The sequence below is a fragment of the Cherax quadricarinatus genome, chromosome 24, assembly GCF_038502225.1.
Source record: "Cherax quadricarinatus isolate ZL_2023a chromosome 24, ASM3850222v1, whole genome shotgun sequence".
Taxonomy (NCBI): Eukaryota; Metazoa; Arthropoda; class Malacostraca; order Decapoda; family Parastacidae; genus Cherax; species Cherax quadricarinatus.
In genome coordinates, this window is record NC_091315.1 from 13,503,108 (window position 1) to 13,530,755 (window position 27,648).

General features: G+C 42.2%; 1 protein-coding gene across 1 annotated transcript in view; it reads left to right on the forward strand.

Moving 5' to 3' along the window:
- The first annotated feature begins 4,106 nt into the window (after positions 1-4,106).
- LOC128690810 (F-box/LRR-repeat protein 7-like) overlaps positions 4,107-27,648 on the forward strand; it is a 146,186-nt gene continuing 122,644 nt past the window's right edge. The window contains exon 1 of the mRNA XM_070088191.1: positions 4,107-4,286. Within this exon, the coding sequence (XP_069944292.1) occupies positions 4,121-4,286 (166 nt within the window). The 5' untranslated portion in view covers positions 4,107-4,120. The remainder of the gene's footprint in view (positions 4,287-27,648) is intronic.

Consider the following 27,648-nt stretch of genomic DNA (forward strand, 5'->3'; position numbering starts at 1 on the left):
GATTTATAATGCAAGAAAGTATTGGAGTAAGCCTAATACATCCTACACTAGGCTTACTCCGTACAGCCTGTTGCAACTTCCTTCACTAGGCTTATTCGGTAGAGCGTGTTGCAATTCCTTAACCACCTACACCAGGTTTACCCGGTAAAGTATGCTGCAACCCTCCTGCACCAGGTTTACCCGGTAAGGTATGCTGCAACATGCTGCAACCCTCCTGCACCAGGTTTACCCGGTAAAGTATGCTGCAACCCTCCTGCACCAGGTTTACCCGGTAAAGTATGCTGCAACCCTCCTGCACTGGGTTTACCCGGTAAAGTATGCTGCAACCCTCCTGCACCAGGTTTACCCGGTAAAGTATGCTGCAACCCTCCTGCACCAGGTTTACCCGGTAAAGTATGCTGCAACCCTCCTGCACCAGGTTTACCCGGTAAAGTATGCTGCAACATGCTGCAACCCTCCTGCACTGGGTTTACCCGGTAAAGTATGCTGCAACCCTCCTGCACTAAGTTTACCCGGTAAAGTATGCTGCAACATGCTGCAACCCTCCTGCACTGGGTTTACCCGGTAAAGTATGCTGCAACCCTCCTGCACTGGGTTTACCCGGTAAAGTATGCTGCAACCCTCCTGCACTAAGTTTACCCGGTAAAGTATGCTGCAACCCTCCTGCACTGGGTTTACCCGGTAAAGTATGCTGCAACCCTCCTGCACTAAGTTTACCCGGTAAAGTATGCTGCAACCCTCCTGCACTGGGTTTACCCGGTAAAGTATGCTGCAACCCTCCTGCACTAAGTTTACCCGGTAAAGTATGCTGCAACCCTCCTGCACTGGGTTTACCCGGTAAAGTATGCTGCAACCCTCCTGCACCAGGTTTACCCGGTATAGTATGCTGCAACCTTCCTGCACCAGGTTTACCCGGTATAGTATGCTGCAACCCTCCTGCACCAGGTTTACCCGGTATAGTATGCTGCAGCCTTCCTGCACCAGGTTTATCCGGTGCAAAAGGGTTGCAGCATACTTTACCCGGTAAAGTATGCTGCAACCCTCCTGCACTAGGTTACCCGGTAAAGTATGCTGCAACCCTCCTGCACTGGGTTTACCCGGTAAAATATGCTGCAACCTTCCTGCACCAGGTTTACCCGGTAAAGTATGCTGCAACCCTCCTGCACTAAGTTTACCCGGTAAAGTATGCTGTAACCCTCCTGCACTAAGTTTACCCGGTAAAGTATGCTGCAACCCTCCTGCACTAAGTTTACCCGGTAAAGTATGCTGTAACACTCCTGCACTAAGTTTACCCGGTAAAGTATGCTGCAACCCTCCTGCACTAAGTTTACCCGGTAAAGTATGCTGTAACCCTCCTGCACTAAGTTTACCCGGTAAAGTATGCTGTAACCCTCCTGCACTAAGTTTACCCGGTAAAGTATGCTGTAACCCTTCTGCACTAAGTTTACCAGGTAAAGTATGCTGTAACCCTCCTGCACTAAGTTTACCCGGTAAAGTATGCTGTAACCCTCCTGCACTAAGTTTACCCGGTAAAGTATGCTGTAACCCTCCTGCACTAAGTTTACCCGGTAAAGTATGCTGTAACCCTCCTGCACTAAGTTTACCCGGTAAAGTATGCTGCAACCCTCCTGCACTAAGTTTACCCGGTAAAGTATGCTGCAACCCTCCTGCACTAAGTTTACCCGGTAAAGTATGCTGCAACCCTCCTGCACTAAGTTTACCCGGTAAAGTATGCTGCAACCCTCCTGCACTAAGTTTACCCGGTAAAGTATGCTGCAACCCTCCTGCACTAAGTTTACCCGGTAAAGTATGCTGCAACCCTCCTGCACTAAGTTTACCCGGTAAAGTATGCTGCAACCCTCCTGCACTAAGTTTACCCGGTAAAGTATGCTGCAACCCTCCTGCACTAAGTTTACCCGGTAAAGTATGCTGCAACCCTCCTGCACTAAGTTTACCCGGTAAAGTATGCTGCAACCCTCCTGCACTAAGTTTACCCGGTAAAGTATGCTGCAACCCTCCTGCACTAAGTTTACCCGGTAAAGTATGCTGCAACAATCACTGTCCATCTGCCCACATTTGCAGTATTTCCTCCGAACACACTTGTGCGCAGTTACTCCATGGTTGCATTTGTGCGCAGTTACTCCATGGTTGCACTTGTGCGCAGTTACTCCATGGTTGCACTTGTGCACAGTTACTCCATGGTTGCACTTGTGCGCAGTTACTCCATGGTTGCACTTGTGCGCAGTTACTCCATGGTTGCACTTGTCAAAGGCTTTTACAAAGTCAATCTACATTACATCTGTATTTGCTGGTTTTGTAGTGAAATTGTTGATCACTTGTGAGAGGTGGGAGTGAGCTTTACTGAACCCATACATTATACAGCTGCTGCTGTGCAATATGATTGGCAGTCTTGCATCTTTAAACACTTTAATATGTTGATAATGTGGGTGGGACTTTAGCACTGTCAGTCTATAGGAAGAAGTCTTTCCTGACGCGGGTTTTAGTCATATGATGACCCGCCACTGGATTATTATTATTATAATCAAGGGGGAAGCGCTAAACCCGGAGGATTATACAGCGCCTGGGGGGGGGGATGTGGAAGGCATTCAGGCTTAATTCGGGGAACTGGACCCACCACTGGAGCTTTTGGTCATCTGACCGAGGCCTTCCACTGGCTTACCGGTCCACTTCTTTAAAAATAAATATTAATATAGGCTTTTTATGTAAGTGATTTACTTGCACAGTTATGGTTGGTGCAGTATCACTGGGATGACTCCGTGTCCAGTCTCCTCCATAGAATTTTTAAGACATGAGGTAATGTTTTCTTACAATTCTTAATGAATATCAAGTTGCACGAGTCTGAGCCTGAGGCGGAGTGTGCAGTCACTGGTTTCTTTGAGGTTAAGTGAAGTTAAGAGTTACATCCGAGGTTAGGCAATAATCTCATAAATGATAAATTTTACCTCTAGAAAGAATGGTTTACAATTGGTTCAGAGAAATGTGATACTGTTGACATAGATTATAAAAAACGTTGGTTATGCAGCGCAGTGTGATGCATGTTGCATCTTGCTGCACCAAGTAGACCCAATAAAGCGTCGCCTACTATGTTACAATGCAATCTTTCCTGCAGACAAAAACAGCTGACCCTTCAACAAGCTTTATATAAAAAAAAGCATGAGAACGATTTTCAAGGGATAATATTTTCTCTCAGCCATTCCTGTGTCTGCCTTTCCTCTCTCTCCCTCCCCAACTTATCTCCCCCATCCCTCCCTCCCACCCAACACCACCCTCCTACCCCTCATCATGCAGTTGGAGGAACCGTTGTTGTCGTTCCATATGTTATTATCGACGTCTCTGTGGTCGAGGAAATGTGAGTTATCACTGTGAGGTTTGTGTTGTAGCCCTGTATAGTGATACACGGTGGCTTCCTAACCTTAGTCCTGGCCCAGTGAGGACTATGTATCCTCAGCTCTCTCTCTCTCTCTCTCTCTCTCGCTCGCTGTCTCGCTCTCTCTCTCTCTCGCTGTCTCTCGCTCTCTCTCTGTCTCTCTGTCTCTCTCTCTGTCTCTCGCTCTCTCTCGGTCTCTCTCGCTCTCTCCTGCTTGCTCGCTCACTGCCCACCTCTCTCACGTGATCGCTGCCCCGAGCTTCTAAGGGTATCTTTACTTACCTTTTCTCTCGTGTAGTCCTCTCTTCTTGCGTATCTGCGCCATATATTATAATAAATGAGGAACTTAGTCTACGTAGCTGTGAAATACAAAGGTCTCTCTCTAAACGTGCACAATTCAAGTTTTACGTTTGTATGGTAAATGTTAACCTGGACATCCAGCTTCCCATTCCACCCCGAGATCACTGATGCCACTCTTAATTCTCTATCTCACAGTGTACCTAATTAATTAAGTTGCTCTTACTTTGGGTTGTGTTACACACGGTGATCTCTTGGAGGAAGTTGTTTATAAAACAGAATTTAAATAAATACGGAACTCTAGCTAGGGACGTCATATATTCATGGTCAAGCGTCCTGGGTATGTATGTGGTGAGTGTTGGCAACCGCTCTGGATGCCATTGAGGGGCCCCTGCCTAAAGACTTTAGTGTTGCTGCTACAGTCATAGGGTGAATATGTTTCGTGATCGAGGGACCAAATTGAGAATACGACCGAAATTGTGCACTCCTACAGTTAGTGGCAAGACTGTGGTGTTAGGATGTGACATGTGCGAATCTGGATATGAAACGGAAAGAACATTAACCGTGTGTAGGTGTGGATATTCGTGGAAGAAGAGAATATGTGAGTTGGACTGCCATTCTTCTTGCCTTCTTCCATTTTGTGTATTTCTGTCTCTCAAGGACTGTGTATTGTACGTTTGTGTACGGGGAGATGCCAGCCAGGTATGTGCTGGGAGGGGCCCCAACAGTAACTGAGGCGACACATGTACCTGTGGTGTGTACTGGGTTAATACCTTGTGGGAACCTGGGTTGTGGCTGGTGGGAGCGGAGCAGCGGGGATGTCAGATGTTTCACCATTGTGTCCTTGGTGATGTACAGAGAGGCTTCATGCATGTTTCTTATTAGTGTGGAGGCGGTGTATGGCGCGGGCAGTACTCTCCCTAAGGTCACTGTGTACTGCCTGTCTCACACACTGCCCCTCACACTGCTACACATGATCTACCTTCCTGTTGCTGTCAACCCACACCGCTGCTCTTCCAACGTTGCCAACTGCTGCCGTGCCAACACTGTCCACAGCTGCGCTCTTTCTTATTCTCAGCGCAATCAGCTTTTGATGTTCTTTTTTAATTCGTGGCTGTCACCCTCGCTGTTTGTTGCACTTACAACACACTTTTAGACAATTCAAAGCTTGCCAACTGTTGTCAGTCAGTTAACGTTCTTAAGTCACACTCTGTGACCCTTACAACACTGAATGTTATGATGTCACTTAGTTCTATATTTTTACGACTTTGTGTTATTTTCACCTTTAACACTGTCAGTTCGTACTCTTGTGACATCAGCTCCTGTGAAAGAGTATATACAATAAAAGGTATGTATATTATCGTACAAACATTTATAATGATTAACTTCTTGTTACTGACGACTAAGTGCGGCCTTAGTGACCTTCTCCCAGCCACTAGTATTGTCAACTTAAACTTCAGTGTTGTCAACAGTTTTAAGTTGTGACATATTTTCCTGTAATTCCTTCCGTATATTTAAAAATGTTAGTTTTCAGTGCTGTCAACTCCGCATATTATGACTCCTTCGATGTGTTCGCTGTCTCTTGGTTCTGTTAGAAGCTGTCTCAGTTCGCACGCTGAGGGATCAGGGTTCGATCCCCGGCACGATTTAGAAGCGATGGTCAAGTTTCCTTACACCAGTTTCCCCAGTTCGCCCAGCAGTAAGTAGGTGAGGGTAGCATCCTGAGGGAGACGATTAAAGGACCAGTGAAAATAAGACACAGTCCTGGATGACCTGATTTTGTGGGTTATCATTACTGACCCTCCGGAGTAATAATTAAAACAATCACTTTAGACGTTGTAGTACTTACTTTAATATTAACCTCAGCTCTCTCTCTCTCTCTAGGATTTTAAAAGTCCTATAGCAACGGGATCTACGGATCGGTTTCTCTGTAGATCCTCAGTTATCACTGGATGCACAAATACCTGGCTAACATGTGCCTCCTCCCTCATGTTAGCCAGGTCTAACTCACACCCATTCATGTACTTGCCTACCTACCTGGAGGGTATTCCGGGGATCAACGCTCCCGTGGCCAGGTCAACAACCAGGCCTTCCGGTGGATCAGGGCCTGATCAACCAGGCTGTTACTGCTGGCCGCACGTAGTCCAGCGTACGAACCACAGCCCGGCTGATCCGGCACCGACTTGAAGTATCTGCCCAGCTCCCTCTTGAAGGCAGCCAGGGGCCTATTAGTAATTCCCCTTATGCATGGTGGGAGGCTGTTGAACAGTCTTGGGCCCCGGACACTTATGGTGTTTTCTCTTAGTGTACCATTGGCGCCCCTACTTTTCATTGTGGGCATTTTGCATCGCCTGCCCGTCTTTTACGTTCGTAGGGAGTGATTTCTGTGTATAGATTCGGGACCATTCCTTCTAGGATTTTCCAGATGTAGGTTTTGATATAACTCGCCTGCGTTCCAGCGAGTACAAGTCAGGTGCTTCCAAGCTTTCCCAGTAGTTGAGGTGTTTGATAGAACTTATATGTGCAGTGAAGGCTCTCTGTACACTCTCTAGATCTGCAATTTCACCTGTTTTGAACAGAGATGTTAATGTACAGCAATATTCCAGCCTAGAGAGAACAAGTGATTTGAAAAGGATTATCATTGGCTTGACATCTCTTGTTTTCAACGTTTTCATTATCCATCCTATCATTTTCTTTGCAGTTGTGATCGTGGCGCTGTTGTGATCCTTGAAAGTGAGATCCTTAGACATTACCACTCCCAGGTCCCTCACATTATTTTTCCGCTCAACTGTATGATCAGAGTTTGTAGTATACTCAGTTCTAGTTTATTATCTCCTCCAGTTTTCCATAACGGAGTAGTTGGAATTTGTCTTCATTGAACATCATATTGTTTTCCGTTGCCCATTCGAAAACTTTGTTTATATCTTCTTGGAGGTTAACCGCGTCCTTAATTGATAACAGTCTCATGCAGATCCTAATATCGTCTGCAAAGGATGACACGGTGCTATGGATTACATCTGTCTGTGTCTGATATGAGGATGAGGAACAGGATGGGGACGAGTACTGTGACTTATGGAACAGAGCTTTACACTATGGCAGTTTCTGATTTAACTCTGTTGTGTTCGATTGGCTAGAAAGTTGAAGATCCATCTCCCCATGATCACATTTGTCAAAGACTTTTGCAAAGTCTGTATATATATTACATCTGCATTCTGTTTTTCTTCCAGTGCATGCAAGACCATATCATAGTGACGCAGTAATCGCGAGAGGCAAGAGCGACCTGCTCTGAACCCACGTTACCCTGGATTGTGCAGGTTTTGGGAATCAAAGTGGTTTGCAGTCGTGCTGAGCACTCTTTCGAAGATTTTTATGATGGACGTTAGAGCTATTGGTCTATAGTTCTTAGTTAATGCTTTGCTGCCACCTTTGTGGAGTGGGGCTTGACTGGAATTTAACCCAGGCACGCGGAAGGGGTTTCTTGCAGTTCTTAATGAACACAGAGTTCCACGAGTCTGGGCCTGGGGCTGAGTGCATGGGCATGTTGTCAATGGCTTCCTCAAAGTCTATTGGAGTTAGGGTAATGGTGGAAATCTGGCATACATTGATGGAGTTTTAAGGCTCATTCATGAAAAAATCATCAGGATTGTCGATCTTTAGACTGATTAGTGGCTCGCTAAGCAGAGTCGTATTGGGATTTCAGTATCTCACTCATTTCTTTGTTGTCATCTGTGTAAGTCTCATCTTGTCTGAGGAGGGGCCTGATACTAGATGTGTTATTTGCCTTGTTTTTGGCATATTAAGATAAATATTTTGATTTTCTTTCAATTTCACTAATCGCTTTTAGCTCCTGTCTCTCCTGGGTACTGTAAGAGTACTTTAACTCAAGTTCGATACTTTCCACTTCCCTGGTCAGTGCTTCCTTCCGTGTGTCAGATAATCTAGCGTTCTTGAGGAGCTAAAATTATTTTTTGCCGTCTTCCGTAGAGGGAGCATCTTTATCCAGTTTTCTTCTTCTCTTCTTCTCTATTTTTAAAGCTACCCAAGGTTCTCTTTTCAGTAACATTACCCTTATTAAAATCTAAATTTGTCCAACTTGATTCTATTGCTGACCAACAGGTTATGAATGGCGTGTGACCTGGTTGTAATGGGTTTTGGAGCAAAACCAACTCAGCAGATAGACTATAATGTATATTTTACCTTTACTCACTATATACAAATAAGTACACCATGTACAGATGGAATAATAATTAGTGTACCTGACAGTGACAGATGGCAAAAGCAAAACCCAGAGAGAGAACACCTTACTCAACCAGCAGGTAGGCAAGTCTGGCAAATGCTGACCTGAAATGAACCATATTGTTTTAGCATTTGACGGGCTCGCCTGTGATTGGACAGTGAACCAAGGTACTGATTTAACGACTAGTGCCCTAGTAATCGTTAAACCCTTAGCGCCCGGTTTGCTGGTTGGGAGGCAGCCTATATGGGAGTGTGACATACTCCGAATAAATTGTAACATACTCTTTGAATGCCAGATTCTGCCTTGATTAGATATTTTTAGCACGTTATTTATGTCCCCTCTTTAAACTGCCGCACGCTCTATATAATTAATGTAAGTACCTGCACCACAGGACCAACAAGCCAGTCATCCCTTCTTATGTTGTGGTCCTTTCTACACAACCTGGACAAACACATTACCTCTTCATTCATCCTGTATTATGTTGTGGTCCCTTCTACACAACCTGGACAAACACATTACCTCTTCATTCATCCTGTATTATGTTGTGGTCCCTTCTACACAACCTTTGTTAGCCCTTGAAAGAAGCCGTTAGTGTAAAGCAGTTTTTCTGCCTAGAGAGAACCAGCAGCTTAAAGAGGATCATTGCCTTGGCATCCCTTGTTTTTATGGTTCTTATTATCTATTCTACTATTTTACTAACAGGTGTGATGACACTGGTGTGATCTTTGAAAGTGAGGTCTCAGAGGTGGCTAAAGGAGATCTTCAGTGCTGGGGTCTTTGGCATCCAGCAGTCTTGTGTCAGTGTTAAATTGGAGTGTTTACCTGGAGTTCACCTGGAGAGAGTTCCGGGGGTCAACGCCCCCGCGTCCCAGTCTGTGATCAGTGTAGACAAATTAATTTTATGGTTGACGTGCTGTTGTAGTGTGAGCAAGGTAACAAAATTATTCAGGGACACCGGGACCTGAAGGTGGGAGGTACATTGCCTGCACTCCCAGGGAGAGCTGGGAGACGGCTGGGGGTGTTATATATATATATATATATATATATATATATATATATATATATATATATATATATATAGACAAATGCAAAGTTCTAAATGTTGGACAGGACAATAACCATGCCACATATAAACTAAATAATGTAGATCTTAATATTACGGATTGCGAAAAAGATTTAGGAGTTCTGGTTAGCAGTAATCTGAAACCAAGACAACAGTGCATAAGTGTTCGCAATAAAGCTAATAGAATCCTTGGCTTCATATCAAGAAGCATAAATAATAGGAGTCCTCAGGTTGTTCTTCAACTCTATACATCCTTGGTTAGGCCTCATTTAGATTATGCTGCACAGTTTTGGTCACCGTATTACAGAATGGATATAAATTCTCTGGAAAATGTACAAAGGAGGATGACAAAGATGATCCCATGTATCAGAAACCTTCCCTATGAGGATAGACTAAGGGCCCTGAAACTGCACTCTCTAGAAAGACGTAGAATTAGGGGGGATATGATTGAGGTTTATAAGTGGAAGACAGGAATAAATAAAGGGGATGTAAATAGTGTGCTGATAATATCTAGCCTAGACAGGACTCGCAGCAATGGTTTTAAGTTGGAAAAATTCAGATTCAGGAGGGATATAGGAAAGTACTGGTTTGGTAATAGAGTTGTGGATGAGTGGAACAAACTCCCAAGTACCGTTATAGAGGCCAGAACGTTGTGTAGCTTTAAAAATAGGTTGGATAAATACATGAGTAGATGTGGGTGGGTGTGAGTTAGACCTGATAGCTTGTGCTAACGGGTCGGTTGCCGTGTTCCTCCCTTGAGTCAATGTGACCTGACCTGACTAGGTTGGGTGCATTGGCTTAAGCCGGTAGGGACTTGGACCTGCCTCGCATGGGCCAGTAGGCCTTCTGCAGTGTTCCTTCGTTCTTATGTTCTTATATATATATATATATATATATATATATATATATATATATATATATATATAAAGGTTATGAGGATAAAAAGATTAGGTGATGAAAGATTGGATATCAGATTGGAGGGAGAGAGTATGGAGGAGGTGAATGTATTCAGATATTTGGGAGTGGACGTGTCAGCGGATGGGTCTATGAAAGATGAGGTGAATCATAGAATTGATGAGGGGAAAAGGGTGAGTGGTGCACTTAGGAGTCTGTGGAGACAAAGAACTTTGTCCTTGGAGGCAAAGAGGGGAATGTATGAGAGTGTAGTTTTACCAACGCTCTTATATGGGTGTGAAGCGTGGGTGATGAATGTTGCAGCGAGGAGAAGGCTGGAGGCAGTGGAGATGTTATGTCTGAGGGCAGTGTGTGGTGTGAATATAATGCAGAGAATTCGTAGTTTGGAAGTTAGGAGGAGGTGCGAGATTACCAAAACTGTTGTCCAGAGGGCTGAGGAAGGGTTGTTGAGGTGGTTCGGACATGTAGAGAGAATGGAGCGAAACAGAGTGACTTCAAGATCAGTCTGTAGTGGAAGGAAGGCGGGGTAGGGGTCGGCCTAGGAAAGGTTGGAGGGAGGGGGTAAAGGAGGTTTTGTGTTCGAGGGGCTTGGACTTCCAGCAGGCATGCGTGAGCGTGTTTGATAGGAGTGAATGGAGACAAATGGTTTTTAATACTTGACGTGCTGTTGGAGTGTGAGCAAAGTAACATTTATGAAGGGGTTCAGAGAAACCGGCAGGCCGGACTTGAGTCCTGGAGAAGGGAAGTACAGTGCCTGCACTCTGAAGGAGGGGTGTTAATGTTGCAGTTTAAAAACTGTAGTGTAAAGCACCCTCCTGGCAAGACAGTGATGGAGTGAATGATGGTGAAAGTTTTTCTTTTTCGGGCCATCCTGCCTTGGTGGGAATCGGCCAGTGTGATAATAAAATAAATATATATATATATATATATATATATATATATATATATATATATATATATATATATATATATATATATATATGGTATAAACCTTGGTAATAAATACCGACAAGTTGGTTTAGAAAGACACCCTCTACCTAGGTAGAGGTTGTTTTGATAAGGACCTGCCTCGCATGAGCCAGTAGGCCTTCTACAGTGTTCCTCCATTCTTATGTTCTTATAACATTCCTCAGGTCACGTGCGTCACATCTCACTCTCCGCCTATATATATAATGTCTTTCTACCTCTGTATGTTAGAAGTGATCAAGGTCCCAGGACCGAAACGTTTTCTAATAAATATGTTATAGTGTTTGCTTACGTGTCTTTCTAAACCATATACATATATATATATATATATATATATATATATATATATATATATATATATATATATATATATATATATATATATAATGTGCTCCCCCTGATTGTGGTTGCAGGGGTCGAGACTCAGCTCCTGGCCTTGGTGTGTGTGTGTACTCACCTAATTGTGGCTTCAGGGGTCGAATCATAGCTCCTGGCCCCGCCTCTTCACTGGTCACTACTAGGTCACTCCCTGCTCTGGGACCTTTATCATACTTCCTCTTAATTAAAGCTATGTATGGATCTTGCCTCTATGTGTGCGATGTATATACCTATAACTGGTGGTGAGAGTTCTTCTACCCTCCAGGTGCAGCCTTGTTCAACCAAGCTGTTGCTCTTAACGGATTACCTGTTTTGGCAGTTGGCGGAATTAGTAATGCAGCTATTTCCTCGGTGGTAACGATCATGTTCAGTTTATGGGATTGAGCTCCAGCCAGTCTATCTTCCATTGGCTCAATAATTGCTTTATATATATATATATATATATATATATATATATATATATATATATATATATATATATATATATATATATATATATATAAACACTAATCTCTGGTAGAAGGAGACTCGAACCGACGAACCTTGGAACAAGGTACGCAGTGCTCTAACCATCCAGCCACACTGCGTACCTTGTCCCAAGGTTCGTAGGTTCGAGTCTCCTTCTACCAGAGATTAGTGTTTGTGAATATTTCACCTGTATGCATGGAGGGAGGGCGTTGAAGAGTCGGAGACCTCTGACACTTACGAGTTCTCTCTCTTAGTGTACTCGTCGCGCCCCTGGTTTTTAAGTGGGAGTATTTTGCACCGTCTGCCAAGTTTCACGTTATATGGAATGATTTCAATGTTCAAGTTTGGTATCAGTTCCTCCAGGATTTTCCAGGTGTAAATTATGATGCACCTGTCTCGCCTACGTTCCAAGGAATACAGTTGAATGAATTTCAGGCATTTCAAATAGTTCAGGTGTTTGACTGAGTGTATACGAGCAGTGAAAGTTCTCTGTGTTTTCCATCTGAGGAATGTCTCCTTGAAAGTGACCGTGTGTGTATATAGCAGTGTTCCAGCCTGGAGACAACAAGTGACTTGAAGAGTATTATCATTGGCTCAGTATATTTTGTCTTGAACCCCACTGTGCCATACCGGAGCAAGTGTATAAGTCTTCAGGAGAAAAGTGCATCATAACCTACCCCCTGTAAGTGGCAGATCACCAGGTTGTGGTGGATGTGGGCTAATTGGCCGCCAACAGCAACAGCCTGGTTCACTAGACACGCCGCAAAAAAAAAAAGGGCCCCCCAGAGTAGGAAAACGCTCAAGACCGTTGACGGGTATATCTCAGGTATATACCTCAGATGTGACCCTGGAAAGTGACCTCAAGTTGTGTTTCCTCCTTTGTCTTGTGTGTTTTTATATACCAGGTGAAAGATCCTTCTATTTGTTAAGTTGCTCTATCTGTGGATTTATTGTGCATAAAATAACAGGAGTTTGTGTTCTTTGCACAGAGGGAGGGAGGGACAGTGGGAGGGGAGGGAGGGAGGGAGAGAGAGAGAGGGAGGGAGAGAGAGAGAGGGAAGGAGGAGAGTGGAGAGAGAGAGAGAGGAAGGAGGGGGAGAGAGAGGGAAGGAGGAGAGTGGAGAGAGAGAGAGATAGAGAGAGAGGAAGGAGGGGGAGAGAGAGGGAAGGAGGGGAGGGAGAGAAAGAGGGAGGGGAGAGAGGGAAGAGGAGAGAGTAAAGATGAAATAAAAAATGGAGGAGAAAGTGTTAAGGCTGTGTTTAGTAAATGAGAATAATTGACAAAATAATTTAGTTTGTATTTATATATGGAGTGAGCAGTGTAGGAAGACTTACCTCCATCGCTGCAGTAAACATTTACAATATCCAGATATTCTCAATCTTTTCTTCTCTGTTTTACAGTCTTTAGAAAGAAGTAAACTAAACTTTGTTACTTACTCTCCTCAAGGGAGATTCCTTGACGCTGGTGAGGGGCTCTTGATCTAGGGAATTGGATCTGTGCTCCAGTTCCCTGAATTAAGCCTGAATACCTTCCGTCCCCCCCCCTCTCCCCAGCGCTTCCCCATGATTAATAACAATTTGTTGCTTAAAATTTCAGTTCTGATACAGTGAAGTTCTGTAACCTTATTTGTAACTTTGATCCTGATACAGTTTAGTTCTGTGACCTTATTTATAACTCTTCCAGAGAGGGAGACAGTTTCGTGGCCTTGTTCAACCTCACTCGTGAGTGTCAACACACCTTAGGGTTAACGTCATATAAACACATATTCCGAGCACCCTAGCGGCCACCACAAACATTAACCCAGTTACGACATTGCAAACAAAAAATGATGCGTCTCGCAAATAGAAAAGCGTATTCATGTGTCGTGTGGGTGTTGAACACTGTAACACACACAAAAGCAGGATCCACAAGCTCTCACTCCTCTTAGACAATCATTGGGTCAGTGGTAACATCCGCAGCTCGCTCAGCACATGACTTCATTTCTCCTCTAAAACTTTGTTCACTGTGTCCCTCCGCAAGACTTAGTATATAGTGACTTGCTCTTAGTAGTGACTGGTTGGTAGTAATGACTGGTGGATAATAGTGGCGGTAGTAGTAGTAGTAGTAGTACCGTAGTAGTAGTAGCAGTATGAAATTCAAATTCCTCCTTTTCTGTTTAATATACCTGTAAGTTTTTCATTATGGCTGGGTGCTACTTCAGCTATTTTTTTTTCTGTGGGCATTCTGAGCCAGAGGGAGTGGGGAGAGAACCTTCGACTTTTCTACCGTGATCTCATCTGTCTTGATAGGATCTGTAAGTTATACAGATATTAAGTTTAGTTTTAACCATAAATAACCTTGGTAAAGACCGAGAGGTCTTCGTCAAGAGGCTGGTGAAGGGCTCTTGATCTATGGAATTGGAGCTACCCGTCCTCTTCCTCAGATCAAACCTAAGTAAATCGATGTTCTGGCTATCCCTGTTGCAATTTTGAAGTGTAATGTCTGCCTATAAGACAGCTATTGACTTTATGATGATGAATGTTTTCTTTTTTGAGTCACTGCTGCCTGGAGTCTCCAGGTGGTATATTCAGGGGGATGAACACTGAACGTTACTGTGAGACACGAGGATGAACACTGAACGTTACTGTGAGACACGAGGATGAACACTGAACGTTACTGTGAGACACGAGGATGAACACTGAACGTTACTGTGAGACACGAGGATGAACACTGAACGTTACTGTGAGACACGAGGATGAACACTGAACGTTACTGTGAGACACGAGGATGAACACTGAACTTTGCTGTGAGACACGAGGATGAACACTGAACTTTGCTGTGAGACACGAGGATGAACACTGAACGTTACTGTGAGACACGAGGATGAACACTGAACTTTGCTGTGAGACACGAGGATGACCAAAATGTAGATATGATATACACGGATTTCGGAAAGCCATTGAAAAATATGATCATGGGTGACTGCACACAAAATGAGTGATAGCAATAACATGCACACAAAATGAGAGTGATAGGAAAAACTGGATAAGTTGGTAAATGGATTTCCAACTTTCCAACAGACGGAACAGAAAAAGTAGTAGTTAACAAAGCAAAATCCAGCATAAGGAAAGTCAAAAGCTCAGTACCCCAAGGCACGGTCCTGGCGTCTTCACTGTTTCTTATTCTCATAGCAGACATAAATAAAATCGTCACAGCTTGCTCCAGCCATAGTACTGTTCCAGCTATGATATTGTATCAGCCATAGTATTGTTCCAGCTATGATAGAACTCCAGGACTCTGTGAGAAACACGTGCTGCACAGAACTGCTCAGCTTATCACATGACACAGTAAAAGTTCCAGGCATAAAAGTAGAAAATCTGGCAATTATTCTTGTACATAAAACAACAACAGCAGCAGAGGAGGTATTCACGGATCAGATAAGGAAGATGGACAGCTGTCTTGAACATCTTGAGAACCCGCACACCCAATATTATCCTCCTTGGAGATATCAACCTCCCAAATATGAAATGAAAGATGGTACATCATAGTATTCTACCAGACAGTAGTTTCAGAGAGGACGCTAGCTCAACAGGTACATACCAGGGAGCTAACGGAAGTTTGTGAAAAGTTTGATTTCAAGCAACAGATAACAGCATAAATTAGAAATGAAAATACACTGGATTTGATCCTCATGAACAACGAGGATCTAGTTAGTCACAAACACGATATACTCTGATCACAGCATCATAGTAGCACGAGCGAGTATAAACTCAGGGTTAGGGAACTCCAGCAATAACTTACTTGATAACATGTTCAGTAAGTTTAACCTTAGCAATTATAAAACTGACTGGGACAAAATTAACAAAGCAGTAAGAGACATATCCTGGGAGGCAGACACTAACACCGGTGTCTGGAAAAGCTGAACACAGAATTATATAAAGTCTGCTTTGAATATATACCACTGAGAAAACCAAAAAGATCATATAAAGAAAGAGAACGTAGACGAATATGCAGAAGAAGAAAAAGTGTTACCGAATTGCTTAAAAACATGAATGTCACAACGCAGGAAAGATAATCCTAGCCGAGAGATAACTTAAAACAAAAACCTAAGTTGTCGTATCAGACAGAAGAAGCACAAAGGGAACGAAAAGCCATCCAGGATATTGTAAGAAACTTCAAATATTTCTATACATTTGCAAAAATCCAAGTTAAGAACTGCCTGTAGAACTGGACCAACAATCACATGACGATGAAAGGGAAACGAGTTAAATTATAAAAGACTGATGTTAACCAGTGTTTAACCCATTAAACGAAAGCAGTTGAGACTGCATATTTTTTTCACTTCATCTGAAGGTCACACAGACCAAGTAACTCATATAAACACAAATCTCTTGGAATTCGAAAAAGAAATAGAAAACATGCCCACTCATGCAGCACCTGGACCAGTTTACTAGACTTCCTTATTTATAATGAAGCGCCAAACACCACTAGTACGAGCACTCAGTAGCCTTTAGAAAAACAACTTAGATCCAGGTGAAGAAACTAGAGGCCTTCAAGAGTGTAAACATAACTCCTTGCATAAAGGAAGCAGTAGACTGGTAACTAAAAATTACAGAGCAGTAGCCCTGACGTCTCTCATCATACAAGTCTTCGAAGGAGTGGCGAGAAATACTGCTGGAAGAAGTATAGAAGTTTTCAAGACAAAACTTGATAAGCATCTCCATAAAATGCAGGACCAAACAGGCTGTGATAGATATTTGAGCCAGCTGGTTGCCAGCAGCAACAGCCTCTTTGTCTAGTCAAGTACCAGACAACCAGACAAGCCCAGCCCAGGGCTAGGTATTGCTCCAGAATGGGGTTCCAGCTGTGGTATTACTCCAGACATGGCATTGTTCTAGCTGTGGTATTGCTACAGACATGGTATTGTTCCAGGCATTGTATTGTTCCAGGCATTGTATTGTTCCAGCTGTGATATTGCTCTGGACCTGGTATTGTTCTAAACCTGGTATTTTTCCAGACCTGGTGTTGGGAGATGTCAGACGAAAAGGCCTTGCCTTGTTGAGTCTATGCCTAGCCGGGATCTGAGAGCACAGCCTCTAGCTAGCGGCTAACATGTGAGGGGCTCGTGACGTCACAGCTAGCCACGGAGCCTATACAGTTAGTCAGGGAGCCTATCTATAACATAGCTGGGCTTATCTACATATACTACACAAGTAATACAAGTTATCAGTGACACAGCTACTGACACTGGTATTGTGACACACTTCACAATATGAACACATTATACAAGTTTCTGCTCCTGTTCTTCCTACGGTACTCTTTTCTATTTCTCCTCCTTGTTGTTGTTTCCATCCTTCTACTTCGTCTCTTGTTTTCTTTTTAGGAAGGTTCCACTCCTCCCCCCCTCCTCCAGCCTCGTAAGTCTACGGCAGCTACTGGAAGTGGACAGACAGATAATCATAGAGGGGTTTGGGTAGTGGAGAGGCCTGGTATTAGGAAGGATTGGAGGGATAGAGAGGCGACCTGGTAGGAGGGAGGCAGGAAGGGAGGGAGGATGTTAGGGAAGGTTGGCAAATTGTTTTTAACAAAATCGGATCATTAAACAGTGAGACCGAAAGCTAGCTATTGTCCCTGTTATATTTCATCATGCAGAATGCTGTAAGTTTATTAAGACACAGGTCTACATTAGTACAATTATCATAAATAGTGACAAACATTATCTCTCAGTCCACAGCAGGGTTCTAAACTGTACACTCTGTATCAAAGTACTTTCACTGCTCAGACAGATCCCAAACGAAAATGCTGTATACTTTGATACAGCTTGTGCAGATTCGAATCCTACCTGGAGGGTATTCCGGGGATCAATGCCCCCGCGGCTCTGTCCATAACCAGGCCTTCTGGTGGATCAGGGCCTGATCAACGAGGCTGTTACTGTTGGCCGCACGTAGTCCAACGTACGAGCCACAGCCCGGCTGATCCAGCTCCCACTTGAAGACAACCAGGGGTCTATTGGTAATTCCCCTTATGGCTAGTGCGAGGCTGTTGATTGAGAGATAATGGTTGTTCAAATTTCGGCCGTTTGCGAATTGTTATGCAAAGTAACATATGCGTAAATTATCTAGGATAACCCTAAAAAAAGTCGGTCATAGTGACTTATTTCCATTGGGTTGCTCATAGAAGGAAGTTTATTTAGGCACAGGTACACGTAAGTACAATTATCATAGAAGGTGTTGGAACCCGCCAGAGCGAGCAGGAAGATTTCAGTGGGATGATGAGGATAGTGTGTAACATTCCAGCAAGGGTGGGCAGCTAGAAGGAGGGAGGGAAGGGGTGGCAAATAAGAGGGCTGGGGGGTAATAAAAAGGTAGAGGGAAGGGTTAAGGGGTAGCCGGAGGGGGAGGGAGAGGCATGGCTGGGAGGTGATGAAGTGATGGAGAGAAGGATGATGGTGCGCCAGAGTCGGAGCGAGGGAGGGAAGTGATGTAATGGGATGGAGGGGGAATGAGGGAGGCCTTCTCGAAAAAGAGTGTAGGTGAGGGCTGGTGAGAGGGAGGATACGTAAGGAATGCATGTTTGGAGGGAGGTCAGTATTGGTTAGTGGGAGGGAATAATTGAGGTAAGTTGAAGGAGGGCTTATGGGATGGAAGTAAGGGATGGTGAAAAGCTTGGGTTTTGTTAGGGAAGGTGAGTGAGGGAGGGTGTGGGGTAGAGGGTGTAGAGGCTATGGAGATGGAAATGGGAGGGGGGAAGTGAGTTTGGGATGGAGAGAGAGAGAGAGGGGGGGGGGCAGAGAGAGTAGGAGGGGGACTTTAAAAAAGTTTATCACACTCAATATATCATGTCGCTGCACTTTTGAAAATGAAGTACATTCTTGAAAGCCTATTAAACTCGGCCCCAAGTATCCAGACGCTTACCAACTTTAATTTAAGACATCTACAATGGAATAATGTAGCAGAGACTTTAATAGCAGCAGAGATAATCCCAGAAACTAGTTTGGATGAACAACCTGTCCATTGCAATCATATTATTAAGCGTCTGTAATAAATTCGGAGGATAAGCTCATTGGCACTTGAAGTATGTTCCAAACTTGTACCCTTACGATAAAGGAAGAAAAAAATAGAAATTAGAGAGAGAAATAACTTCAGAAGTAGTTTTTCTCTTGCACAAAATCCAGGGCAAAAACCTCATCTAATATCCTCAGATTTAGGAGATGGAACATGTATTGAGGATAATGAAGAAATAAGTGAAGTACTGAGGACACACTACTACTCTCTTTATTGAGTCATTATTCAACCTGAAAGTTGAAGATTGAGACACTTATACAACATATGGGAATCTTTATTAAGGAAATGTCCCCCCACACATTGGCTTCATCAGTCCAATACAAAGTGGAGGGATAAGGAGAGGAGGAGTTGGAAGGTAATCAGCCTGGAATCGATATGTTCAGTCCATCGGGCTGAGGGACTGATTACCTCCAGCTCCTCCTCTCCTTATCCCTCTCTGCTTTGTATTAGACTAAAGAAGCCACTGTGTGGCGAAACGTTTCCTTAAAGATTCCCATATATTGCATAAGTGTCTCAATCTTCAACTTGTCAGTTTTCAAACCATTTATCAAACCTGAAAGTTGTCAACCCAAATGAATTTCCTTATACAAGACTTGAAACGCTTTCAGCATCTCAGCAACTTGCAAGGTAACCTTAACCCATTGTTTATTAACCTGTCTTCAGTGATGGCACCGGCGTCATGTCACCTTATTCTCTGGCACCACTAGTCAATTTTCTGTTAGAACCGAGAGTATTATTATTATTATTATTATTATTATTATTATTATTAAAAGCATGGCAGCGCATAAAAGAGACACAGAAAATATACAATATACAAGGCTGTTAGTGTAAGTAAAACACGAATATTATAGATCACAATAAAATAAACAAAAGAAACATAAAGTAACTTGTATAAGTTTTTTTAGTGAGATATTTGTTGTTGGTGTTGACTGGAAGATCCTTGTGGCATTAATTACAATGTTGGATAGACATTCCCTCAGTTCTTGCTCGACCTCTTCTAACTTCTTCTTAGTTTGTATATATGTCAACACACAAAATACAAACTCACACAAATAACATTTGCAAAATTCCATGACAATTACCAGAACTTTTTTTCACAACTTGATAATATTCAGTCTTAATTAATGTCTGTCCAGAATTCGTCCAGAGGAATTTTCTTATACTTTACTTTCAGATCGTCATTATTATGTATATCAATTGTTTCTTCTTCTTGTGTGAGACTGAACTTGGACGGTTTTCATACTGATGCAATAAATGGGTTTCTCAACCACTCGCAATCTTCACTACCTAAGTTTGGCAAATAGTGCTGAATTTTTTTTTGCAAGTACTTCAAGATGCTAAAAAAAATCAATGACATGATCTCTCTATTTTTTGTTGTTATTCGTTTCTGGCTCTACGGCTAATCTCCTTATTTTTCTGGGTATGTTGTTTTCTAAACCGTGTGGGAACATATCCATGTTACCTTTCTTCACGTTGACAGTCCAGATTCTTAATTTATCTTTCTGAGCATTAATATTGTTAATTTTATCAGCGGCATCCCTGGGCACTATGGCACACCAGGGTGCCGCGGTACCGGAGTTTAAAAAACACTGCCATAACCCCACTTGACTTAGAAGAAGCTATGTATAACATGCCCACGCATGCAGACTCGTGTCTGAAGAATTATGTGAAGAAGGAGCCTGAACAGAGGTGTTACTTTCACAACCGCAAGGAAAATGATAGACTAAGCAACTAAAATATTCAAAACAAGAGACGCTAAACTAACAGTGATACTGTTAAAGTCACTACTACTCCCTAGGCTGGAGTATTGTTTTATACTGACGGTCCCTTTCAAGGCAGTGGAAATTAAACAACTGGGGTGCGGTGGTCCTGGTGGTCCTTGGTGGCCCGCGATGGCCAGGGGTGATCCCTGGTGACCCGTTGTAATAGTTGATGGCCCGTGATGGGTCATGATTGCCCTGGTGGTCCTGGACATGTAGTGATGTAACACGGTTGAGGAAGCTGCCACAGCTGTGGTGATGACTGTAACACCTTGTGTAATACTCTCACCTTGACTCATTATCTTCTCAGCACGGAGACTGCACCCACCCTCTCACCCTTACCCTCCCTGCCTCTCTCTCTCTCTCTCTCTCTCTCTCTCTCTCTCTCTCTCTCTCTCTCTCTCTCTCTCTCTCTCTCTCTCTCTCTCTCTCTCTCTCTCCATAGTTGTTGCTTGCCAAATAAAGTACGCTGAAGGAAAATGTAGAATATAACTTTGGCATGTCTTTGCCTAGCATTAGGAATAATATTGGGAGAAAAGTAAATAATGCAGCTGAATATCATAAGAATGCAGTTAGAGGACTGAGTAGATGTATAACTCACTATAATAACATGATAAGTACGTTTATGAAGCAAATGCAGTGTGAACAGCCTGGCTGATGTAGCAGCCAGTCTTAGGTTTGGTTACAAGTACTTCTGACAGTTTGGCAGACATACACAGGATGACAATACTAAATACAAAATATGTGGTCAACTTTATAGTCACTTTGTTCAACACAATGTGCTTAATTATCCACTTTTTGAGGAATGTAGAGATTGTATAATAACCTTTGTGATATGTCAGGGTATCTTAGTAATGAAAAAAAAGTTCCAAGGCCTTTGTGTATCCATATTCTCCTGCGCTACCATCCACAGGATGGATGTGAGGTGAACCACAAACTAGCAGCTTTCACAGCAACATTAAACCATGCACTCCACTAGAAGCCCAGACTCGTGAAAATTCATATTCATCAAGAACTGCAAGAAACCAGTAACATGTCTTAAATATTGTGTGAGGAGGAGGAATGCCACAGTCTACAGTGTCATGGGAATATGACACTGTAGAAGTTTAATGGTGATAGCCCATTATTTAATGGTGATAGCAACACTCGTTCAGATGCACAGTAAAATTGGACATGGGAAAAGTTATCTAACTTCTCCGTACCCAGGGAAGTGTGAGAATATGTTTTTTTTTTTTTTTAATTGAAAATTATAATATGAAATTCAACATTTTCAATGAAACCCAACTAAATAAAATATTTTGAGTGATTTTGATCAAAATTAAAGGTTAGAATTAAGGAACAATGACTTCTTGTATAATATTAGCAATAATCTTTATGATTGTTGCATAAGTAATGAAGCGGCACTAGCAAACGTTGCAATAACTTGATGAGGAAGACTCCATGTAGGTGAACTCTTCTCCAGGCTGAGGGACTCACCGCCTCAAATACTGTTTCTCCAAGGTTGATGGACTAATTACATCATCTTTACTTCGCTGCCACACCTGCTGCCTCTGTATTTGACTGAAGAAATCTACTGTGTAGGTGCAACGTTTCAACATTAAAGACACCCAAGTGTTGCACGTGTCTTACTCATCAACTTATAATTATTTTATTCCAGTTTGAACATGGCAGTAACTTGTGTACATCACAATCTCAGAAAAAGAAACAAGTTTTGTCTGTGTATAACAATATTTTGTCTTGTAATGGCACATTTTTGCATCAGACAGTAACATGATAATGATATACATTAAAACAAGAGAATAAGACAATAATGGACACACTCTCCACAAAATACCAAAACCACCTAACATTAGCTATCATTATCCCACAAAATTGTTATCCCGCCAAACACGAAATTTCCGATAACTCAGAACAATCTTAGAAACAACTTAAACACCAAAATATGCCTTGAATTGCGCACTAAAACTGTAGACCGATAAGTCTGATGTCCCACTATATTAAGATATTTTGAAAGGGTTTTAAGAAGCAAGATTGCCAGTCACATTGCATCACAACAGTTGCACAACTCATAACAAGTAGCTTCTAACTCAACAATTGTGAGACCATTATGGCATGATCTTGGATACACTAGAAGACCAACAAAATGCAGATGTAATGTATACTGACTTTGCAAGAGCCTTTGACAAGTACGACACCAGATGCATGCAGACGGAATAGCTGAGTGGGAATATGTGTATTTTAATTCTTAACAAATAGAATCCGAAGAGTACTGGTAAATAGAATGAAATCAGGGGCTGTTATAGTGAAATGTTCACTTCTCTTTCTTATCCTCATTTCTGACAGACAGGGACATAAACTGTAGCACTGTATCATACTTGGCAGATGATACTGAGCCTCCAAGCTAAAATAAATTAAGTTTTCCAGTGAGACGCTGACAACAGTATGATGATCAATAACGATAAATCTCAGTTACTGTGTTCCAAAACATTGAGGAAATAAAACCAGGATCAGAGTACAAGACTAACTCAAGCCACTCGGTAGAACGTCTAATGTGAGAGACCTGGGAGTGATAATGTCAGAAGATTTCATGTTTAATGAGCACAATAATATTACAACTCAAAAGGAACTGAGAGGTTTGATAACTAGAACTTTCAAAAGTAAGAATGCCAAGTCAGTGATGATGCCTTTCATGTCACTCGTTTTCTCTAGGCTGGAATATTGCTGTATATAACGGCCCCCTTTAAAGCAAGGGAAAATGCAAAACTGGAAAACGTATGTACCAAGAATCTTCACAGTTCGTATAAATTCAGTCAAGCACCTGAAATACGGGAAGCACTGGACGTCCCTCCAACTGTTCTACTTAGAGCGTTGGCGAGAAACATAAATGATAATCAACATCTGGAAGATACTGGAGGTCTTGGTCCCAAATTTACATAAAATCACTACATATAATAACAAGAGGTTTGCCAGACGATGCAAGATACCTCCAATGAAAAGCAGAGAGGGTTTAAGTACTTTTAAAGAGACATCAGTAAGTATAGAGAGACCACGACTCTTCAACACCCTCACTTCAAGCAGTAGGGGGTAGTACCAGCAAACCCTTGGCTGTCTGCAAGAGGGAACTTGAGGAATTCCTCAAATCAGTTCCTGATCAGTTGAGCTGTCTTGCACATGTTGAACTGCGGGCGGCGGCCACTAACAGCTTGATAGATCAGGCCAGCAACCAGGAGACCTGGTCTGGAATCAGGATGCAGGGGCACTGACCTCCGGAAGCGACTACAACTAACATACAGATACATAGAGATCAGTTGTAGCCACTTAGTTATTATAGATCAGTTGTAGTCAGTTATTATTATAGATCAGTTGTAGCCACTTAGTTATTATAGATCAGTTGTAGCCACTTAGTTATTATAGATCAGTTGTAGTCAGTTATTATTATAGATCAGTTGTAGCCACTTAGTTATTATAGATCAGTTGTAGTCAGTTATTATTATAGATCAGTTGTAGCCACTTAGTTATTATAGATCAGTTGTAGCCACTTAGTTATTATAGATCAGTTGTAGTCAGTTATTATTATAGATCAGTTGTAGTCACTTAGTTATTATAGATCAGTTGTAGCCACTTAGTTATTATAGATCAGTTGTAGCCACTTAGTTATTATAGATCAGTTGTAGTCACTTAGTTATTATAGATCAGTTGTAGCCACTTAGTTATTATAGATCAGTTGTAGCCACTTAGTTATTATAGATCAGTTGTAGCCACTTAGTTATTATAGATCAGTTGTAGTCAGTTATTATTATAGATCAGTTGTAGCCACTTAGTTATTATAGATCAGTTGTAGTCAGTTATTATTATAGATCAGTTGTAGCCACTTAGTTATTATAGATCAGTTGTAGTCAGTTATTATTATAGATCAGTTGTAGTCACTTAGTTATTATAGATCAGTTGTAGCCACTTAGTTATTATAGATCAGTTGTAGTCACTTAGTTATTATAGATCAGTTGTAGCCACTTAGTTATTATAGATCAGTTGTAGTCAGTTATTATTATAGATCAGTTGTAGTCACTTAGTTATTATAGATCAGTTGTAGCCACTTAGTTATTATAGATCAGTTGTAGTCAGTTATTATAGATCAGTTGTAGCCACTTAGTTATTATAGATCAGTTGTAGTCAGTTATTATTATAGATCAGTTGTAGTCACTTAGTTATTATAGATCAGTTGTAGTCAGTTATTATAGATCTGTTGTAGCCACTTAGTTATTATAGATCAGTTGTAGTCAGTTATTATTATAGATCAGTTGTAGCCACTTAGTTATTATAGATCAGTTGTAGTCAGTTATTATAGATCAGTTATAGCCACTTAGTTATTATAGATCAGTTGTAGTCAGTTATTATTATAGATCAGTTGTAGCCACTTAGTTATTATAGATCAGTTGTAGTCAGTTATTATTATAGATCTGTTGTAGCCACTTAGTTATTATTGTAGATCAGTTGTAGCCACTTAGTTATTATAGATCAGTTGTAGCCACTTAGTTATTATAGATCAGTTGTAGTCAGTTATTATTATAGATCAGTTGTAGTCACTTAGTTATTATAGATCAGTTGTAGCCACTTAGTTATTATAGATCAGTTATTATAGATCAGTTATAGCCACTTAGTTATTATAGATCAGTTGTAGTCAGTTATTATTATAGATCAGTTGTAGCCACTTAGTTATTATAGATCAGTTGTAGTCAGTTATTATTATAGATCTGTTGTAGCCACTTAGTTATTATTGTAGATCAGTTGTAGCCACTTAGTTATTATTGTAGATCTGTTGTAGCCACTTAGTTATTATTGTAGATCAGTTGTAGCCTCTTAGTTATTATAGATCAGTTGTAGTCAGTTATTATTATAGATCAGTTGTAGCCACTTAGTTATTATAGATCAGTTGTAGTCAGTTATTATTATAGATCTGTTGTAGCCACTTAGTTATTATTGTAGATCAGTTGTAGCCACTTAGTTATTATTGTAGATCAGTTGTAGCCACTTAGTTATTATTGTAGATCAGTTGTAGCCACTTAGTTATTATTGTAGATCAGTTGTACTAAGTTATTATAGATAAATTGTAGCCTCTTAGTTATTATTATACATAAGTTGTAGCCTCTTAGTTATTATTATAGATAAATTGCAGCCACTTATTTATTATTATAGATCAGTTGTAGCCACTTAGTTATTATTATAGATCAGTTGTAGCCTCTTAGTTATTATTATAGATCAGTTGTAGCCACTTAGTTATTATTATAGATCAGTTGTAGCCTCTTAGTTATTATTATAGATCAGTTGTAGCCACTTAGTTATTATTATAGATCAGTTATAGTCACTTGGTTATTAACTAGAGATCAGTTGTAATCTCTTAGTTATTAAGTGGAGAGAGGAGTGTAAGGGGTCAGTTATTAGCTGTGATAGATGTGATCAAGGCTAGTTATTACGCTCTACCACTAGTCTCAACCTTACCTATTAATCACTAGAAAAAACACGTCGAGCTGTGTAAGATACTGGATGGTTGAGTCAGTCTCTCTCTCTCTCTCTCTCTCTCTCTCTCTCTCTCTCTCTCTCTCTCTCTCTCTCTCTCTCTCTCTCTCTCTCTCTCTCTCTCTCTCTCTCTCTCTCCAGCTTGACCCTCCCTCCCTCCCTCTTTCCATATACCTTCCCTCCCTCCCTCCTGCTGTATCCTCCTCCATCTCTCTGCCCCATTTCCCTCCCTCTCGCCTACACATCCCTATATCCTACCATTCCCTCCCTCCATCACTGTACCCATCCCTCCCTCCATCACTGTACCCATCCCTGCCTCCATCACTGTACCCATCCCTCCCTCCATCACTGTACCCATCCCTCCCTCCATCACTGTACCCATACCTCCCTCCATCTCTTCCTGTCTTCCTCCCTCTCTTTCTACTTTCATTTATCTCTTCTTTACTCCCTCCCTCCTCCCTACCTCCCACATTCCTTCGTCTTCCTCCGCCCTATTTTAATTCATACATCCCTCCCTCTCTTCTCGCTCTTTCCTTTCCTCCATCCCTCTTGTCCTCCTTTCCTTTATTCCTTCCTTCCTTCCTTTCTTCCTTCCCTTCCTCCCTCCCTCCCTCCTGCCCCCATCACTCCCTCCCTCCCTTCCTCCCGCTTTCCTGCCCCCATCACTCCCTCCGTCTTTCCTGCCCCCATCACTCCCTCCCTCTTTCCTGCCCCCATCACTCCCTCTTCCCTCCTTCTTGCCCTCCACCATTCCCACCCTCCCTCCTGGTCTCATGTCATACAACCTGAAGGACACCTGAAGAATATTTCAACCAGACTGTGACCTCTGGCTGAATGCATTGCGACGCACGAACCGTACCTGGCTTGTCAGGAACTGACTTACGGAACTGATCACGTTCCTTCTTGAAGACAGCCAGGGGCCTCTTGATAATTTCTCTTATGTATGATAGGAGGCTGTTAGAAAGTCTTGGGCCCCTTACACTTATTGTGTTATCTGTGTGTACTCATGGCTCCCAAGCTTTCATTGAGGGGTAGCAGCACATTGCGAGTGTATCCAGTTCTGTTACAAGAAAGTTATATAAGAGTGTCTTAGAATAACAGTGTGTGGGTCGAGTGTGTTACAGTGTGTGGGTCGAGTGTGTTACAGTGTGTGGGTCAAGTGTGTTTACAGTGTGTGGGTCGAGTGTGTTAGTGTGTGGGTCGAGTGTGTTACAGTGTGTGGGTCGAGTGTGCTACAGTGTGTGGGTCGAGTGTGTCTACAGTGTGTGGGTCGAGTGTGTTATAGTGTGTGGGTCGAGTGTTACAGTGTGTAGGTCGAGTGTGTTAGTGTGTGGGTCGAGTGTGTACAGTGTGTGGGTCGAGTGTGTTTACAGTGTGTGGGTCGAGTGTGTTACAGTGTGTGGGTCGAGTGTGTTACAGTGTGTGGGTCGAGTGTGTTTACAGTGTGTGGGTCGAGTGTGTTAGTGTGTGGGTCGAGTGTGTTAGTGTGTGGGTCGAGTGTGTTATAGTGTGTGGGTCGAGTGTGTTACAGTGTGTGGGTCGAGTGTTAGTGTGTGGGTCGAGTGTGTGTACAGTGTGTGGGTCGAGCGTGTTTACAGTGTGTGGGTCGAGTGTGTTA